Source organism: Tachysurus fulvidraco, chromosome 12 (assembly GCF_022655615.1).
Source record: "Tachysurus fulvidraco isolate hzauxx_2018 chromosome 12, HZAU_PFXX_2.0, whole genome shotgun sequence".
Lineage (NCBI taxonomy): Eukaryota > Metazoa > Chordata > Actinopteri > Siluriformes > Bagridae > Tachysurus > Tachysurus fulvidraco.
In genome coordinates this window covers 7,197,894-7,217,789 of record NC_062529.1, presented here as the reverse complement: position 1 = coordinate 7,217,789, position 19,896 = coordinate 7,197,894, and the positions used below count along the sequence as shown (strand labels likewise).

The 19,896-nt window shown below is 39.9% G+C and overlaps 2 protein-coding genes and 1 long non-coding RNA gene across 15 annotated transcripts in view; 2 read left to right on the top strand and 1 right to left on the bottom strand.

The window, feature by feature from the left end:
* Positions 1–11,158, top strand: part of heatr5a (HEAT repeat containing 5a) — a 44,747-nt gene extending 33,589 nt beyond the window's left edge. For 3 of the 4 annotated variants that reach the window (XM_047821307.1, XM_047821304.1, XM_047821305.1), the window contains 7 exons: positions 113–240; positions 1,018–1,165; positions 4,486–4,758; positions 6,602–6,826; positions 9,373–9,524; positions 9,926–10,136; positions 10,249–11,158. In XM_047821307.1, coding sequence (XP_047677263.1) covers positions 113–240; positions 1,018–1,165; positions 4,486–4,758; positions 6,602–6,826; positions 9,373–9,524; positions 9,926–10,136; positions 10,249–10,553 — 1,442 coding nt within the window. In that variant the 3' untranslated portion in view covers positions 10,554–11,158. The remainder of the gene's footprint in view (positions 1–112; positions 241–1,017; positions 1,166–4,485; positions 4,759–6,601; positions 6,827–9,372; positions 9,525–9,925; positions 10,137–10,248) is intronic. The other variant, XM_047821306.1, reaches the window with a different exon arrangement.
* Positions 11,159–11,323: 165 nt separating this feature from the next.
* Positions 11,324–12,337, bottom strand: LOC113659406. The gene is made up of 2 exons (XR_003444633.2): positions 12,205–12,337; positions 11,324–11,915 (listed from the first exon to the last, which is right to left on the bottom strand). It is a non-coding gene; the product is annotated as an uncharacterized LOC113659406 (long non-coding RNA).
* Positions 12,304–19,896, top strand: part of hectd1 (HECT domain containing 1) — a 33,662-nt gene continuing 26,069 nt past the window's right edge. For 7 of the 10 annotated variants that reach the window (XM_027172142.2, XM_047821303.1, XM_027172144.2 and 4 more), the window contains exons 1-5: positions 12,305–12,700; positions 15,157–15,383; positions 15,678–15,912; positions 16,118–16,345; positions 19,168–19,449. In XM_027172142.2, the coding sequence (XP_027027943.1) occupies positions 15,244–15,383; positions 15,678–15,912; positions 16,118–16,345; positions 19,168–19,449 (885 nt within the window). In that variant the 5' untranslated portion in view covers positions 12,305–12,700; positions 15,157–15,243. Of the gene's footprint in view, positions 12,701–13,287; positions 13,502–15,156; positions 15,384–15,677; positions 15,913–16,117; positions 16,346–19,167; positions 19,450–19,896 lie in introns of all 10 variants that reach the window. The other 3 variants (XM_047821301.1, XM_047821300.1, XM_027172141.2) reach the window with 2 other exon arrangements.

The window sequence follows — 19,896 nt, the reverse complement described above, 5'->3', positions numbered from 1 at the left end:
AAGTTATTATTACTTATGTTGACCAATAACTGTCCTTAGGGAATGGAGTATTTTAGTTTTACCTAATTATTTAATACTTATTAATAATATTTTCTGCTTTTGATGATCGTAGGTATCAGTGTGGAGTTTCTGTGCTCCCCTCACTCTCAGAATCAAATGGAAAACATCATCTCATGCCTTCATGCACTGCAAGCTTTACTTGAAGTGCCTTGGTCCCGTTCCAAAGTGGGTAATGATCAGGTAGTCCAACATAACAGTGGCTGAGTGAAACACACGCACCACTTCTTCCCGAAATAATTCCTATTTCTTCATCTAAACCTTTCCTTTTGTAGTGAGAATTCCACCATTGTCTGTGACTAAAGTTAGTCTTTGCTTTCCTGCGATTTGGTTAAATGTCAGTTGTAGCAAACGTGAATGTGTGGCTCACTGAATAAATGTTTGGCCCCTAAAAAGTCTGCTTGCAGCTTGAATTGTAGTATTATTGTTATGTAGTACATGGGGAATCTTGCAACACCAGTAACCAGCTGGAATGTCATATCAGCCACCAAGAAACACTCTACCAGCCAACTAAGTTTGCCTAGTAAACACATGTTGCACAGATGGCACAACTGTGCTATCCTTTCAGCCACCTACAGTAGCACCACCCATGCAACCAAATGGTTTAATGGCAACTAGCTGGCAACAACATAACAACCAGTTTGGATATGCTGGCTTCACGTGTAAATATGATTTACATAGCCTTTAGCACTGTAACCTTTACACACATAAGTATTTATAGCCACCATGGAGCAACACCCTATTAACCAACCAGGGTTTGCATAACCACAACAAACATGTTAGATTTTTAAAACATTTACCCTTTATATATTAAAATCTCTTAGTATCTCATCTAATTATGGCACATGGTTGGAGTAGATCTTTGACACTGTTAGGTCTCCTGAATGTTTTGTGCTAATGCCAGAATTATATAAACTGAAATAAAAGGTGGATTCTTTCTTTTGGGCTCTGTTTATGTAGGCACTGAGTGTGGAGCTCCTCAATGTGTTGCACAGGCTGATTGTGACGCGAGAGTCTCCGCAGATCCAGCTAGCAGTGTTAGAATTGGTGCGACAGGTGGTGTGTGCCACTCAGGAGCACGTTAAAGAGAAACGACACAGCGCCGAAGGTGAGCCTTGAGAACATGTGCACACACAGACATTACTGATTATGCTTCAACTCTAACATTACTGTATCATTCACAGAGCATGTTACATTTCAGCATTTAGTACTTAACATTTAATAATTGAACATATTTCAGTTAAAAATAGTCACACTTCCAAAGCCATTACTTATATTTATATTAAATATATATTAAATCCTCTATTCTCTTAGCAAATGTGAAGTAGATAATTGTGTGTGCTGCAAATTTTTGGAGATGATCGTTTCAGAGCAGCATTGGTCTGGCAGAAATCCCAACTCTCCAAAGGGGAAGTGACACGGGATGTTAAGACCTTTGCTTTTAGTAGTGGCTTTCTCCAGATTTTTTGGACTTCCCAATTTGTGGGAAGGTGTCTGTTGACTTTTTCCAACACATGTGAAGCCAGCCACCTAAATCATTTTGAATTGCTGTTGATGCTTCATCACAAGGCAAGGCAACACAACACACAGAGGAAATCTGCCTTCCGACTTCTGTATTGTTGTGTTGGAAAAACATTGCCTGGTTTTTCCAGATTCTTAGCTGTGTGCCCACTGTATCCTTAGAGTTCTTGTTTTAAAGGAGTAAAACCTGATGGAGCTAGGAGTCAAGTTTTTTTTTTTTTTTTTTGCTGTTGCAGCCTAACCACATAGTTTGTCATTTTAAAAAATTCTGACACCTTCACAGAATTGGATGTTTTTATTCGCACCATTCTGTGTGAATTCTAGAAATGTTTCAGCATGAAAATCTTGAAATCATGAAATCATCAGTTTATAAAAGTTATTTAAGCCATCTTGTCTGGCATTAACAATTGAGTTCAGTTTTATTTGCATAGGGCTTTCAACAATGGACATAGCAGCATTTCAGAAATATATAAATTTACTATATACATTTTTTTAATTTATAATTGTATCTCTCTAAAAACTCTCAGAGACACTAATAGGTTGAAACCTTGAGAGGAACTTGACTCAAACGGGAACCCATCTTCTTATGTGTGACAACAGCTAGTGGATTATAAAAAAAATACTGTAAACTGGCTACTATACGGTCACAAAGAACAAGTGTTTAACCAGGAAATTCAGCTTTAAATTATCACCTGTTCAATTGGATGCAAAACTGTTCATGGCCGTTGCAGTCCTAATGCCGTCATAACATCTGTTATCCTAAGTTATCAAAGCAATTTTTTTCATACTATTTGCAGTCCAGAGTTGTTTCTAAGTGATACAATCTACAGTAATCTTATGTAGAAGATTATGTAAAAGTAATGTGTTGATGCATACTCGGAGGTGCCCAGGGACATTAAAAACAGTCAGGAAACTTGTGTGAATGTGTGAGAGTAGGGGCAACCACATTCTTTTGTGAAAACTATTCACAAACGGCTTGAGCAAACAAATATCTTTTTAACACTGAGACTGTGTCTGAGTCCCAAACAGTAATTGGAAGGCTGTTCCATAACTGTGAGGCTTTGTGAGAGAAAACTCTGCCCCGTACTGTACTCTGTATACCAAAAGAGAGCCTGTTTTTTGTTCTAGGTAGGTGTAAAGGATCATAAATTACCAAAAGTTCTGCATTCTGTACTAATTGGAGCTTTGTTTATGAACCTACTTGAACATCCAGACTGTAAGGTATTATAATAATTTAACCTATAAGACACAAGGACATGAACTCATTCATTCATTCATTTTCTACCGCTTATCCGAACTACTCGGGTCACGGGGAGCCTGTGCTATCTCAGGTGTCATTGGGCATCAAGGCAGGATACACCCTGGACGGAGTGCCAACCCATCGCAGGGCACACACACACACACACACACACTCTCATTCACTCACACACTATGGACAATTTTCCAGAGTTGCCAATCAACCTACCATGCATGTCTCTGGACCGGGGGAGGAAACCGGAGTACCTGGAGGAAACCCCTGAGGCATGGGGAGAACATGCAAACTCCACACACGCGAGGCGGGAATCGAACCCCCAACCCTGGAGGTGTGAGGCGAACGTGCTACCCACTAAGCCACCGTGCCCCAGGGACATGAACTAGTTATTCTCAATCATGGAATGACACAATATTTCTTAATGATAATATAAAGTGATGCTAGAAATTGTATCTATGTGAGCTTCAAATTAAAGACTGGAGTCAATAATCAGATGAAGGAAGAAACTGTGAGAGGGACCAAACTCAGATGGGAAGCTTTGTTATTTGGGTGACACTGGACAGTAAAAATTGTTCTTTTTACCACAGCTTGTAGTCTCCTGAGGAACTAATACTGTAGGTCAGGATATTAAGCTCGTGCCTCTCATATATCAATGTTGAAACATAGATTGTGACATCAGAATAACAGTGGAAGCTAATACCTTGTTTGCCATGGTCATTGAGATCACATTTTTTCCCTGTTCTGATCTTTGATGTTAACTTTAACTGAAACCCTTAACCTGTATCTGCTGTATTTGCAAATTGGATAATTGTATGAATAAGCTGTGGTATGGGTTTCCTGTTAAAGTGCAGGGGTGGCAAACCAGTCAGAGACCAAGAGCCACATTCTTTTACCGTGTTACCGCAAAGAGCCACATCATACACATGGGCACACATGAACATCACCTTTTTTTCCCCTGCCATTTTGAGAGCGAACTTGACACAAATTGTTTACTCAAATGATCTTGCTCCTACTGGGAAACTTTCAGGTATTTTCATCCCACTCACATGCACGATCGACGAAAATACCGTACTGAACTCAAGCGAAAACACATACAAAAAAAGACACAAATACAAACTTCGATATGAACGTAAGCCGCATGAGACCGGGCAGGGAGCCACGGGTTGGCCATCCCTGGCCTAGTGTCATTAACAAAAGTGAAAAGACGAATTTTCATATGTAGTTATAAATACATCAGTTGAGCAACATTAAATATATTTCACTTGAGTTGTAAGTAGGTTAGCAAATGCAAAAATTTGACACGCTTGTTTATTTTGTAACAAGTACGTAAGAAAGAAAGCTTATAAAAACATTTCTGCAGCTTGTAGTTAAACCAGTTTAATACGTCTTTTAATATGTGGTAATCATGTACAGTATCTGTCCTGTCCGCCTACAGGATTTGTGGAAAAAAGAAGGAAAAAAAAACAACATTTTGTCCTTTTTCATAATTTCCTTTTTTTTTTCTTTTGGTATTCAGAAGTCATCTTTGCTGCCACTCCTGGTCTATCCATCTTGTACAATATCCATCTGTTCGCCTCATCACATGCTGTAGAAAAGAACCTGAATAGAAATGGGTTTGCTCATAATGTGACACATTTTTCACTATTTGTATGCAGTAGATGATGGTGCAGCTGAAAAGGAGACCGTCCCGGAGTTTGGTGAGGGCAGGGACACTGGAGGCCTGGTACCAGGAAAATCTTTGGTGTTTGGAGCTCTGCAACTGTGTCTCTGTGCACTACTCCGGAAACTTCCACAGCTCAGTCCTCAACTGGCAGGCAGTTCCAGTGGACAGGGGAGTATCGTCTCCTCCCTAAGCGACAGCGACTGCACACTGATCACTTTGGCTTTAGGAATTCTCTCAGAATTGCCCTCCATCTGCTCTCCTGAGGGTAAGTTAACTGTAAAAGTTCACTTTACATGCCTACAGACGTTGTTTAAAGACCTACTTCTTTTTGAGTTGTCTGTGTGCATTCTCTCTAAATTACATACCAACAGAGTTTTTAGACCGATGGTATTCCTGAAAAATGGTACTAGATCGCGACCTTGTGAAACAGCATTTATTCATTAGACACTTCACATAGGGACTTCAATAGCAGTTCTGTAAGTCACTCTGGATAAGGGCATTTGCCAAATAATGTAAATCTATGCTATAATTCTTTAAAGCAATATTTATATATTTTATATATATAGAGAGAACCAGTATTGGCCGGTTTATTTAGATCATTTGCAAAGTAAATAATTAGATTAGTTAAAAATGATTTCTTTTAGAATTGTTTTTGGAATATATATATTAACTCAAAAATAAAACAGTTGCATCTTGATTATGATTATGCTTTAGTTTATTATAAATTGTTGTTGGTACAGGGCAAGTTTATCATATCTGCTAGCTAGCTTGTTTGGCTAATTTCTAACACTTCTGGCAGGCGCTACAGAGCTTTGTTTCCCAAAACTGCCAGACACAGGAACAGTTTCTTTCCCCAGGCCCCTTATCACCCCCTGATCAACAACTCACCATAATTATATTCCCTGCTTCATATCTATAAGAACTGCATTATCAGATCTGTCAGTAATCACACACACTATTGCTGCTGTATATTTATTGTACAAAAGCATAATATTGCGCAATACTGTTATTTGCACTATCAAGCACTCACATACTTTATGTACATAACCGATCTGTCTTATATTCTGTGTTCCTGTTTAATGCTCGTACTGTCTATAGTGTCTCACATCGTCTGTACTGTCTTGTATAGTCTGTTTTGTCTTGTCTTGAATATTCGAGGCTAAATGTATAGTAAGGGGTTATTTACGTCTGTACCAAAATTCCTTGTCTGACCCAAATTCATTATGTGTGTCAACACACTTGGCCAATAAACCTGATTCTGATTCTGATGAGACATAATTTTCACACATGGGCTAGACAGATCTGGAAATTCCAGACCATAACCCTATTAACAATCTTTGGGTTGTGTTAAGAAAACTTTACTCAGTGACTCTGCCACTACAAGATCTCGATGAGAATTAATTAAATAACTCCGGACGTAAATGTGGTTAAGGTTTTGGATTACTAATCAGAATGTTGTGAGTTCAAACCCCAGTTACTGTGACCAACAAGACAAAAGAAAACATCGTTAGCACCATTTTTATATCATTTTAATTCAGGATTCACCACGCTTGGATGTCAACGTAGGTTCGCAAAGCCATGAGCATTAACAGTAAAGCAACATCCACCTTTGTTGATGTTGTGTTTGCCGATGCTGTGCTAACGTTTCTGTATAACGTTGTATACAGTGACGTAAGACTTGGCTCTGCGATGGCTCTGTAGCCCATGGAAAGGCAAACCGTTCGTTAGAAGGCTCGCCAGTGAAACCAACTTTGAACCAGCACTAGCTCTGAACCAGCATTCTGGTGGAAAGGGGGCACAAGATGCTACTGCTGGGCCCTTGAGCAAGACCCTTAACCCTCAATTGCTTAGTTGTATAAAATGAGATAAACATTGTAAGTCTCTATGGATAAAGGCATCTGTCAAATGTCAAATAACTAAAAGGCAATCTGACAAAATATTAGATTTTCTGACTTTTTTTTTTTTATTCACCATAAAAATATAATAATGGAGAACTGTCCATCAGTGTAAAATATATTAAAGACAGAATCAAGTTACATATAAAAATCTTGTTTTTCTGCATACTGTAATTGTGCTCATGTAAAATACTTTCTTTTTCTTTTTTCCAGGCAGTGTGTCAGTGTTGCCCACGGTGCTCTATTTGTTGCTTGGGGTGCTGCGGGTATTAGTGAGGGAATATAGAGGAGTGGGCACAGAGACACTGGTCCCTGGGACACTTCAAGCACTACGCACAGTCCTCTCATCTCCCATGAGCAGAGTGGAGAAAAGCCATCGTGCCTGGGTCCAGCTGCTGCGCTGCGCTCTTACTACACTGCTTACATGCTGGAACTCAGGTAAAGCTAACAGTGGGATCAGTTACAAACTAACAGCTACAAACAAGTGAGTTTCTCCCAAGTTTACTGCTTAGTCAGCATCAGCAAAGTTTGTTTCGAAGCACTTTTATTTAATTTGTTGCTAATAGCTCAAATCTAGATAAGAATGAAAGGGTGTAATTGTGGATTTGTGACGGTTGATTCACTTGCTAACATTAGAGGCAAGATTCCCATCACCTGCATAAATCACCATGAATGCTGGGCAGATAAAAAAAGAGTCATGAACAGGCTTGTGGCCTAATGGTTAGAGAGTCTGATTCGTAACCCAAAGGTTGTGGGTTCGAGTCTCGGGCAGGCCTGAGGTGACTGAGGTGCCCTTGAGCAAGGCACCGAACCCCCCCAACTGCTCCCCGGGCGCCGCAGCATAAATGGCTGCCCACTGCTCCGGGTGTGTGCTCACGGTGTGTGTGTGTGTTCACTGCTGTGTGTGTGTGCACTTCGGATGGGTTAAAATGCAGAGAACAAATTCTGAGTATGGGTCACCGTACTTAGCCGTATGTCACGTCACTTTAATGAGCCACATGGAAATGCATTTCCATCCCCTTCCCTTCGTTTCCCTTCCCTTTTCTTCTTTTGGTGGAATTGTGTGTCTTAATGAATTGTGCAAAACAGCAATTGACTGAAATTTGCAGGACAACATGTGCAAAGAGCAAAAACATGGCTGTATATTGGAAGAGTCTGTATTTGGTGTAGGTCATTGCAATCCATACCGTTGAGTGTGTGTGTGTGTATTGTCCTTGGCTCAGTTCAGTTATTAAGGAGTCTAATGGCTTGTGGAAATAAACTGTTACACCGTCTGGTTGTGAGGACTCAAATGCTTCGGTACCTTTTTCCAGACAGCAGGAGGGTGAAGAGTGTGTGTGTGGGGTGTTTAGGGTCATCCACAATGCTGTGGTTTAAATGTCTGTGATAGACGGAAGAGAGACTCCAGTGATGATCTCAGCTGTCCTCACTATATGCTGCATGGACTTGCGATCAGAGATGGTGTAATTCCCAAACCAGACAGTGATGCAGATGCTGCTGGGCTTTCTTGGTGATGGAGCTGGTGTTGAGTGACCAGGTGAAGTTCTTTGCTAGATGAATACCAAGAAATGTGGTGCTCTTGACGATCTCTACTGAGGATCGATGTTCAGCGGAGAGTGGTCGCTCGGTGCTCTTCTGAAGTTAACAACCATCTCTTTAGTTTTATTAACATTCAGAGACAGGTTGTAGGCTTTACACCAGGCAGTTAGCTTTGCACCTCCCCTCAGTATGGTGACTCACCATGCTTGCTGATGGTCGTGTCATCGGTGAACTTGATGATAAGGTTTGATCTGTGCATTGCTGCACAGTCATGAGTAAGCAAGGTGAACACCAATGGGTGTGGTGGTGCTGGAGCTGTTCGGACAACTGAGGTCTCCCAGTCAGGAAGTCCGGGATCCAGCTGCAGAGGGAGGTGTTCCGTCCCAGCAAGCTCAGCTCCTCAATCAGTTGCTGAGGGATGATTGTGTTGAATGCTGAACTAAAGTCTATAAACAGCATTCGTATGCAAGTTTATTGTACAGGTGGGTGAGGGCTAAATGAAGGGCCGTGGCAATGGCAATGTCCGTGGAGCGGTTTGTCCAGTGAGGGTGGTAACTAGGTCCTGATGTGCCTCATTACTCTGAATAGAGTTCTCCTCATGTTGGTCGTGGATAGACAGAGTACCTGATCGTTGGGGGGGTGGGGGATTCCTTGCATGTGCACACTTTGCTTCTTTGCAAGGGACAGTTTGGCCCTTGCTGCTGTTAGGGCCCGCTGGCCTAACAACTCTCTCTCGCTCTCTCTCTCTCTCTATTTTGTGGTAGCTTTAGGACTGCAGTTGCTATAAACAGTTCTGCACTCAACTGTCGATCAATGAACAGTTTATGTTGGTGAGACTCAGAAGATAAATCCCCTTTTAAGTCTGGCTCCTCTCAAGCTTTCTTTTTAATATCTACCTTGGGAGTTTTTTCTTGCCATTTTTGCCTCTTCGTTGCTAATTAGGAATAAATGTATACATTTAAAATGTATAACCTGAATTTATGTTTATGTAAAATAACTCGAAGACATAGAAGGGAGCTGTATATGAGAGAAAAGAAACCTATTTTGAAGATGAGAAAGGTGGGAAATCAGTCAGAGCCAAAGAAGAAACATTAGGCATAATGAAATTGCCTCAAAATGAAACTACTGGTGTTCTAACAACCAGACCATTCAGTCAAGGAAAACAGCAGTCGTTGATAACAGAATCATTGTAAGCTTTTAGAAAAAAATCATTTATGAACCATATAATAAACCATTATGGAAAATTAATGACCAATTAGAATTGAGAATTCAACAGTGTTGTTGGTTTTATTATTATTGATTAGCAGAACTTGGCTCTTAAAATGTTTATCTGTACGAGTGACAATATTTTCATATGGGTTTGACTGTAGCGTTCGTAAACAAAGAGAGAATAAAACCTTGTTTTTTGGGCTGTAAACTTTAGATCTGTTGGATATCTTTTGTAGACTCGACTGAATCTGGTGTGGATGAGATCACTTTGCTGATGGCACTCACAATCTTTCTGCTTGAAGCCAGTGTTGAGGTCACAAATGTTGAGCCACTAAGGACATTGTGCATCAGCAAGTTCCTGGCCGGCCTGGAATCCAAAGACCCAATGGTAAGCACGGATAAATTGTTTCTATATATGCTTATTTAGTTTTTTACCAAAGAAACTCAACAAATCACCTAGATGGCATAAAAACCGGCATATTCACCAAATATGTAGTCAGTGTAATCAATGTGATAAAAGCATCATATATTTCATTTTATACTAAAGATAATGCCAGTCCATCAGTTTGTTTGGATAAGCAGCATTCCAGAAAAGCTAGTATTTTACAGCACTGGCACATTTCAGTTTTTATCACTCGGTCTGTATGTGTTTGCTATACAAAACTTTAAATATAGCAATAGATCTTTACATTCTGACTGTTACTGCTAAGGGCTGTATGTGTAATTACTATTTGACAGCTTCTGGATATTAGTAGGCTTTAACTTGTATATCTACTTATGTGTTTCTAGTTGCAGAGCCGGTGTTACCAGTTATTAGCATCAGTGTTTCAGGGCCCAGCAGCAGTGGCCGAATTGTTTATAAGGGGATTGGGCACTCAGCTGGTGGCTCAGCTGCAGCAGGTGGAGAGAAAACGTCCTCAGACTGCCATGGAGCTGCAGGCTGTGCAGGATGGCATCAGAGCCATGGAGGCATTAGTGCTTGCTGCTCAGGAAACTCAACGTCAGTATTTTCATATTGAGTTTAGTTTAGCTAACATGGATTTACCAAAAAAAAATTAAAAAAGTTGGATTGTGCTGTAATCACAAAATATCTGTGGTGTGTTGTGATATAGGTGCCAAGTTGGTGGCAGTGCAGTTACCCATCCTAGTCTCCTTCCTGCTGGACGAAAACACACTGGCCACGGCTCCCGAAGCCTCGTGTTCTCTGCATGAATCCGCTCTGCAAGACTTGATGCGCCTTGGCCCTCAGCATCCAGGTGTTTTTAAAGCCTTTATGGCGTCGGCACCAGAAATGAAGGCACGACTTGAGGCAGCCATAAAGGGCAACCAAGAGCTTGTAAACGCTAAGGCCACATCAGCTCAGTTACCTGACAAGAGGCAGGTGCCCAGCATCAAACTGAAGACCAACTTTTTGTGAAATGAGGGCATTATTTTAAATTTTAATGAGTTCAGCGCAAGATTAAAGTTATTTTAACCGAAGTATGGTTTTAATATTAGTTCATTGTTGCATTGTTCAAATGTGTGTTTTTGTTATAACGCATCAACCTCTATGAGGATTTAAAAAGTCTAAGATGTAAAAAGTTTTGTTAAGCAACGACCATCCATCCCATGCAAAGGGGAGTAGAGGAACTAGATTATGATACACAATGTAGACACTGAACATAGAATATTTGAATAACTCCATACATCCAAACCATTTTTTTCTAATCCTGGCACATCTAAGCCTATTTTTTAAATGATGAAGGGTTTTTATTTAGCTAATGTATTATGTCAGTGGTGTGACAGCAGATGATGTTTGAAAAAAGTGTAATGCACAGCTACGGTATGATTTCTGTTGCCTTATGGAGACAAAGGCTGAATACTGGTCTCATTGCTTGGTAGCTTGCTATTACACTACACTATTGTGAACCACTCCTGGAATGATTACATAAACAAGTATCATCTGGGATCATGCTTTGACTAACTGTACTGTGTAAATTTGTCTATAATGTTGAAATAAAACATTTTAAATTAACAAAGTTAGCCCTTGTTGCAAATATATGGTCATTTCTGCCTCGCTTTTTTGCAGTATGTTTTGAATATGGTATTTCACTAATGCTGCTGGTGCAACTGTTGTTCAAATAAAAAAATTAAATCACATCTAATGAGGTGTTGAGCAAAAAGGAAACAATTCAAACTATACTGAAGAAGCTTGTTAACACACAGTTTATTTGTTAGTTTCTGTTAGTTAATTCTCTTTATGTAAGATTATATAAATTAATTTATAGACATCCCACATTCCATACTGTGTAAAAATAAACAGGTATAACTTAAAAACAACAACGAAGTTGTTTTCTTGTAACACGCTAAAAGATGGAGACTGTCATGCCTTCTTTTAAACCAATGTTGTGTCAGTCAGCTGTAAGGTCTGGTCTTTATCAGCAATACAGTTTGCGCTGACCCATTAGTTCCTCGAAAGCTCTCGGGTTGTGCAATTATTATAAACTGTTGTAGAAAGAACATTATTTACATTTACATTATTTACCGTTCAGTGTGACCCAAATGAGGATGGGTTCCCTTCTGAGCCTGGTTCCTCTCAAGGTTTCTTCTTCATATCTCGGAGTATGTTTGCTCCATCCCTCTGGTATTAGGTGTTCAATTTCTGCATCTTGTGCAGATCCCTCATTGTGGTTTGTCCTTTTACTCTGGAGATGTGTGTGTTCTCTAGGCTGATTGGCATCTCTAAATGTTCCGGAGTGTGACTGTGTGCAGTTGTCTCCCACCTTGTGTCATGAGTGTCCTGTTAAAAGCATAAAGAAAGAGTGCAGCACATTTGACACTGACATTACCAGGATGAAGTCACAAATCTTTTCCAGTTTTCCTCTTAGTTAAATCCAGCAGGTTTCTAACTATATGTTCACTAGCTACTTCTATCTGTTAACATTTTCATATGAAGACACTGGTTAGCAATCACAACGAGGAAAGTGAGACATCTTTGTGCCTCCAGCTGATGAAGAGTTAATAACAACAATAATGATAACAATAGGAATAATAATAACAATAGGAATAATAATAAAAAAAACACACACACTGGCTCGTTTCGTTCTCAGTTCGATTAGAATCCACAAAGACGAGTCTAATTTAGAGCACACAGATTCTTATTCAGTTCGGTGGATCTACTTTAAGACGTTTTTAGACATTTACGTGGGAACAGAGACGTAGAAATTAAATACAAGTGTTTATATTGATAAACAACGGCGGCCAAATAAACAAGTCACTCGGCTTAAACTAAAACACGCATTTGTGTTCGTGAGCTCCCCCGGCGGCGGGTTTCGGAGGTGCAGCGCTGTGCCTCGTGATGCGGAGCCTCGCGCTGATTCCCCTCGACGGCTCCATTTCGCTCCGATCAGTCAGCTGCTTCTCCCCCGTTCACTTTGACCTTTAGCTTTATGTGTGTATATATATGACAGAAAAGGGGATGAAGAAACGTTAAGGTTTTTTTTTTTGTTTGTTTTTTCTTGCCTGTCATATTTACGGTCTGGTCTAAAAGCCGCTTCGGTTTTTCTCGGCGTCTGCTGAAAAACGGTGAGTTTGATTCTGTCTCTGAGGGAAAAGCCGGCCAGTTTCCCTGTGCGCGTGGCGGGGTGAAGCGGCCGGGCCTCGCGCTCGCGCAGAACTTTATGTCCCCGGATCTGTCAGTAAACACGGGCCGTGTTTGTGTAGCTTCACTGTTTGTACACAAACCTACGACACATAAAGCTACGCCGCGTGTCATACCCGGTAGTAAGGACGTTTCAGTCTTCAGAGAGTCACTTAGTATCGTGTTTTATGTTTATTTGTGAGGTTTAATGAACAAGGCTCGTGGTTGTGTTTATTATCCGACTGGAAGTTAAACCTGATCCTTTCAGCTAGCTTCAGTTAGCCGGACATGCTAACAAGCTAACATGTTTGTGGCCCGTCTTTCGTCGGAAACCAAATTAAAACGAATCCTAATAGAATCGGATATAAAACGTTAGTAAAACCGACCAGCTCGGAAAATTAACGTGTTACACGATAAGTGGGAGTCATAAAGAAAGACGCGTTTGTGTGGCTAAGCTAACGTAAGCTAACTTCGCTTTCCGTGCTCAATCTGTTAACGAGTTTATTTATATTTCTGCTTGTTTATCTAGCAGATTTGGCACGTTATGTGTGTTTAAGTACCAGCTGCTGAATCTACGGAGTCGTATTCGGACACGATTAAGTGGCAGTGAGCTTAGTTAGCGTCAGATACTCTGGAGGTATCGAGTGACAGCCGCTAGGAATCGGCTCAGAAGAATCGACCCTGTAACTAAGCTACAGTTGATTCTAACGGCAAAGTGGGGCCTCTAACATCATCGTCAACAACAAGTAAGCTCTAAACTCATCCAGCCCGCTGGTGGGTAGATCATTTTACTGTTTCTTGCCTGGTGGCTGGAAGAAGTTGATGATGTGTTAAGTAATTGTTTGGCAGACTGAGAGTCGTACTGTGTGTACATGGTTCATTTAAGCATGGCCTGTATTTTTTTGATGCACAAACATGGCTTAGTTAGTTAGTTGAATCAAGGCTTCTCAAGACTAGATGAGTCTCTGGTGTTGGTTAACTCCTACCATGATGACATCGACTGCAATGTGCAAATACGCGTTTGTGAGTCATCCTTAGACATTAGTTTAAATTAGAGTCCAAATTATTAACATTCTTCTGTTTTATGGTGTGTATCTCTTGGGGTATGTCTCGTACACATCACTCGTACGGCGAATTTTGTATTAGTTCTGCGAGTTAAGTGTTTGTTTGTTTGTTTCTATCCTCATCTACTTTATTGTTGCGTTTTAATTCTGATTTTGAGCACATTTTGGATTTGGTGTACTTGTTTTATTTAGTATTTAACATTCTTAAAAATTTCTCATTTCTTATAACTAGTCTCTTTTTTTTTTCTTTCTCTAAAGCAACCTTTTAATCTCAACTGTGGATGTTGTATTTAAAGGTATCCCAATGAAGGAAATGTATTTGTAGGCAAAAGGTTTAGCATATTAACAAGGGCTTTAAAGTCGGTGTGAAATTCATATTACTATGTATTTGTGTTTGTTTTTGTGTCTATATGCAAAAAAACCCCAAAACATTTATATATTCGGATTGAAAGTTTATCGGACAGATTTAGGCCTGATGCTTGTTTAGATGATGTAATTGCTAGTGTGTGTTTAATTACCAGGTGTCTCGTTGAGCAGAACACACTGTAAATAAAAGCCGATTGAAATCTTTGTCACGGGGAGCCTGTGCCTATCGGATAAAGCGGTAGAAAATGAGTGAAATCTTTGTCAGCTAGTGTACAGAGATTCTGTCTGTTTTATATTTTTTTTTTCTCAGGTTTTGAATATCTAACCTTTTCACTCCTGATAGACCTATGTTAAGTTCTTTAGCAGCAGATATTTTATTTATATATTGTATATTTTGTGAAATTTTATTTTCTGTGAACAATTATCTAAAATGTGTAACAACCAGAAGTGGTAGAAGTACTATTATTGCCAGCATAGTTTTATTTTAACTTTTTTTTATTTTTTGACATTTATAGCAAATGCAGAGTTGGTTAATTTCCTGCACATGAGGAAAACAACCCAACCGTCTTCCTTCCAACACCTTGTACATAGCTGTGCCTGCCTGAGCACTCAGTTAACCAGGCCATGGTAGAAGACTGCTAAATGATTTATCAAGTAATTAGTGTAATAGGTGCTGTGGCTTTTTTTTTTTTTTTGTTAAAGTTATCTTAAACAATAGTTTAAGAATAGTTCTTATTTTAGCAGACCACTGCTTTTGTTGACCCAATTAAAGTCATTGGCTGAATCTTATTTGAGTGTCTTACTGCTTTATAGACAATACACTTTTATTAAGTTTACAACCTAGCAAACCAGTGTGAATCTTCTTCAACCACAAGCAGTTCAACATGTCCAACCGAGTCTGCTGCTCCTGTTAGCTCAGAAGCCAGTCTGTTTTTGCTTTATTAATATAGACTTTGTCACTTTAATTCAAGGTGAAGACTTCATGAACCTGCAAGAGGACTAGTGATTGCTCATACTCTCTTCTTTCATCTGACCGGTAAAAGCTGTGACTGAGTGTCATGGCTGATGTAGACCCGGACACACTACTGGAATGGCTGCAGATGGGGCAGGGCGACGAGCGTGACATGCAGCTCATTGCCCTAGAGCAGCTCTGCATGTTACTGCTTATGTCAGATAATGTGGACCGCTGCTTTGAGACGTGAGTGTAAATCGGGACTATCCGTTACAGTTAGCTGTGAATCAGATTATCAGTATCATTGCTGATGTTTTGTTGTTAAGTGCTTATTTTAAGTGCATAACCTAGGAATCGAACTAATCCAATTCTTGTTTTTATTTTATTGTTTGTATTATTGTTATTAGATTTTGTCCAGAAATCTAAATTGTACGGAGATGATAATTTGTTTTCTCATTACCAGTATATTTTCTGAATGGCAGTAAATTGAATGTGTGGCTTTACATTTGTATGTCTATGCATTTCACAATGTGTCTCTAGGTGTCCTCCAAGGACATTTCTTCCAGCCCTTTGTAAGATCTTCCTGGATGAAAGTGCCCCTGACAATGTTTTGGAAGTAACAGCCAGGGCCATCACCTACTACCTAGATGTGTCCGCTGAGTGCACGCGCAGGATCGTTGGAGTGGATGGAGCCATCAAGGCCCTCTGTAACCGACTGGTGGTGGTAGAGCTCAACAATAGGACTAGTAGGGATCTAGCAGAGCAGTGTGTAAAGGTACATACTTTTATCTATACAGCTTTTTACATAGAGTTTTAAAAAATAGCGTAAAATTGAAGTTCATTTGTGGAAGCTGTAAATGTTGTCGCGTAGCACTTGATACTCGATTAATCATTCTGAGCTAACTCTGCACGAAAGGCACATGAAAGGAATTGTAGATTTTAGATGCCTCGATTTTTATTCACACCTTTTATCTTCTTAGGTGCTGGAGCTGATCTGCACACGAGAGTCTGGTGCCGTGTTCGAGGCTGGAGGGCTGAACTGTGTTCTGAGTTTCATTAGGGACAGTGGTCACCTGGTGCATAAGGATACACTGCACTCAGCCATGGCAGTAGTATCTCGACTATGCAGTAAAATGGAGCCACAAGACTCGTCTCTTGAGACCTGTGTGGAGTCCTTGTCCAGCCTTCTCAAACACGAAGACCACCAGGTAACGTGACTCGTGTTTTCTCTCTCTTGTGCCGAGTAAATTGATAGAAATGAAAACAGAACATATTAACTCCCGCTCTGTGCAGGCTATTAAGCTGTTTGTAATCCGAATGATGACCGCCTCAGATTGAAAAATGTTCTCATGTACCCCTTAATCAGAATAGATTAAAAGATTAAGGCCAGTCAAAATGACTTTTCTGTATGATAAAACAATTAAGGTAATCCTTATAATAGCCTGGAAAATAGCACAGTAACCACCATGCAAGCCCTCATAACCAATTCCTTTTCATTTGTTTTCCTGTGTTTTTTTGTGTCAGAACACGCTAACCAATGTAGCAGCAAAAAAAAAGGTCCTCTATGTAAGCAGGGCTGTGGCACCCGTAGTTGAGAGAGTGCTGTTCTGTTCTTGTTTGTCCAAGTAAAACCTGAACAACTAAGCTTGTACGTCTCATTTGTCTTGCGTGCTGGTGCATTGTTCTGTTTTCCTATAGCCAAGTGATGGTTGTGTCTATGTGCATGCATGTGGGATGCAATAACCGAATACAAATACATTATTTACATTGAATAGATATGCAAATATGAACAGGAGGCACTCTTTTTAGGCACTCTAGCCTTTTTTTTTTCTTTTCTTTTTTTCTTTTTTTAATTAATAAATGACCCAAGGTGTAAATCGGCATTGGGATTCCCTGGACATTACATTGAACATCAGCTGGACAATCTAATGGTATAAAGGCAAGAAACCTTATGCAAACTCCCCTATGGTGTTAGATAAACAGGTCTGCAGCACACTATAAATCTAAAGTAAAACTGCAGCTACGTTTGTATCAAATCAGCCACATATTTGTCGCTTGTGTTCCATTTAATAAAGTGTTGCACAGCATTAAAAGAAAATGCTGTGCCAAAAGAAACAATTAACTATACTGAGCCATAACCTGATTTCCTTTTTATACAGTACAATTTCATCTTAATGACTTAACTTGTCGTCTTGTTCTTGACATTATTATTATTATTATTATTATTATTATTACATGTAATATTTATTTAAGCTAATACTGTCCGTATGAAAAACTGGTTTTTAGAACTCATTAAAATACAAGCAATTTGATTAAAAAGCCGAAGCTGGAGTAATGCGTTGGTATGGTAACATGGACACTTTACTATGTTCCCCAGCATGATATTGACTTTGGAGCAGAACATATAACATGCATATTAATGAAGGTCGTCTGCAGAGAGTTCAGCTTATCACGCATATAAGGAATCCATAAGAGAGCTGTAATGAGAATGAATTCATTTAGACCGGTGAAAACTTTGCATTGAAGCATTAAAGGATCTGCAACTATCACTTAGTTTGACAATTGCTGTAATCTTGGTTATTTTTGCGTGTGTGTGTGAACACGTACACACATACATTGCTTCTGCTGAAAGTAACGGAATGCCACGTCCAGTTCTTTTGTTTTTGGGCCTTTTTACACCTGGTCACTTCATGTGTTTTCTCTGATCCGATAGCTATCAGATTTGTTAAAACTGTTCCATTTACATTAGGCCACATAAATGTGTCTTGGCCAATCGGATATCAATCCGATCTTTCTACTCCCGCCCAAAAGGCTAATATATTTGACCTCATTTCCGGGGTAATTGAAATGGAACATGCTTTGGTGTATGCGGTTTTTAGACTGCAATCAAAAAGAAGGCGAAAAAACTTGTTACGATGGTTATGCTACAAAAAACAGCATTTACTGTTTGCTGCATTTTTGCTGACAGCAGCAGTGCATTTTAAGCCCCAACGAGACACCTGGGTGAAAGATCACCTGCGAGTGACGTACTTCCGTTTGGGAGGAGTATAGCGCTGACGTATGTGGCTTGAACAACCACATGCATTTACACCTGTCCAGTTTCATCTGAGATGCGTCCCAGACCACCTCCTCATGTGGTTTGAACGATCGGATTTATATCCGTCTCGAAACCGTTTCAGAGGGCGTTTAGATCTGGTGTTTTTACCATCGGATAGCTATCAGCTCAGAGAAAATGCATGAAGTGACCAGTTGTAAAAAGCCCCTTTTGATATACACTGAAGGCTTTGGGGTTTAAGATCAAAAGATGAATGGGATTGTAGCTGTTTATTCTCCTTTACATTTAGATGTTTTAAACAATATAGAACGTCAAGCACAACTTGGGTAATCAACAGGGCACTCCTGGGTAACACATGGGTTTGTTCAAATAAAACTAGATGTAAATATGGAAATGTGAGCTGAAATTCTCGTCGTTCTTCTTGTAGTTTGATATTCATATTTTGACCTCAAACCTAATAACTTGCTCTTCCAGTTCTGGTGTTGAATTTGTCCTGCATGTCGCATAGTCTTGTAACTTCTTTTAAACTCAAACATGACATGATCATGCTTTTGATTTTAAAATACATGTTTAATGCCAATTGACCACAGGAAATGTGGCTCAGTGTTTCATCATTTGTGCAAGAGCACAGCAAATATACATTGTTCAAGAAAGAACGATGGAACTTATATTTTGGGGAAAAACACACACTTATTATTATTTTTATGCCAACGTTTAACATTGAGTGTTGGTCCTAGTGTGTAAATTAAAAAAAAATTTCAGATTACATTCCAGTTACCTTGAAGAAAACTTTCAATAAAGTTGAGTTTAGGGTGAATCTAACACTTTATTTTGATTACAACCTCTGAATGATTTCTTTGAGCCAGACATATATTTGCATATAAACGTTAGAGACTTTAAGTGGTTATTGTGGCAACAAACCTAATTTTAGTATTCAGAATGTGTCCCGATGTTAATGATATGATGATGTCGCAGGTGTCTGATGGCGCCTTGCGCTGCTTTGCATCTCTGGCCGATCGTTTCACACGCCGTGGGGTTGATCCAGCTCCGCTGGCCAAGCACGGCCTGAGCGAGGAGCTTCTATCACGCATGGCTGCTGCAGGAGGTTCAGTTGCTGGTCCTTCCTCCACCTGCAAACCAGGCAGAACATCTACAGGAGGTGCCCCGTCTGCCCCTGACTCCAAACTTAGCAACCAAGTGTCCACTATTGTCAGCCTGCTGTCCACCCTGTGCAGGGGCTCACCACTCGTCACCCACGTAAGTGCCGTCGCTTCAAAATTTACTAGTGAAGTTTTACGCTCTGATGTTTATTATTGTGCTTTGCAGAATGTTCCTTGGGTGTTTGTGTGTGTTGGGAGTAGCATGGATGGATGGATGTAATGGCATAGTATGTTGGAACTTATTTTCCTATCTGGACATGTGACCATCACATGTTTGTTTGATCATGAATTAGGAGTTGCTCCACCCTTTATGTAGAGATGACAGCCTGGAATCTCCTCGAAAGGCGTTTTACTAGATATTAGTGATTTAGGATTCAACCACAAGGGCATTAGTGAGGTCAGGCATGATGGCCTGGGGTGCAATCTGAGTTCTAATTCATTCCAGTGCCATTCACTGGGGTTGAGCTCAAGGCTCTGTTCATGGACCTCATTTTGTGTACTGGATGATAATTTATAATAAAACAAGTGAATTATGAATATGATC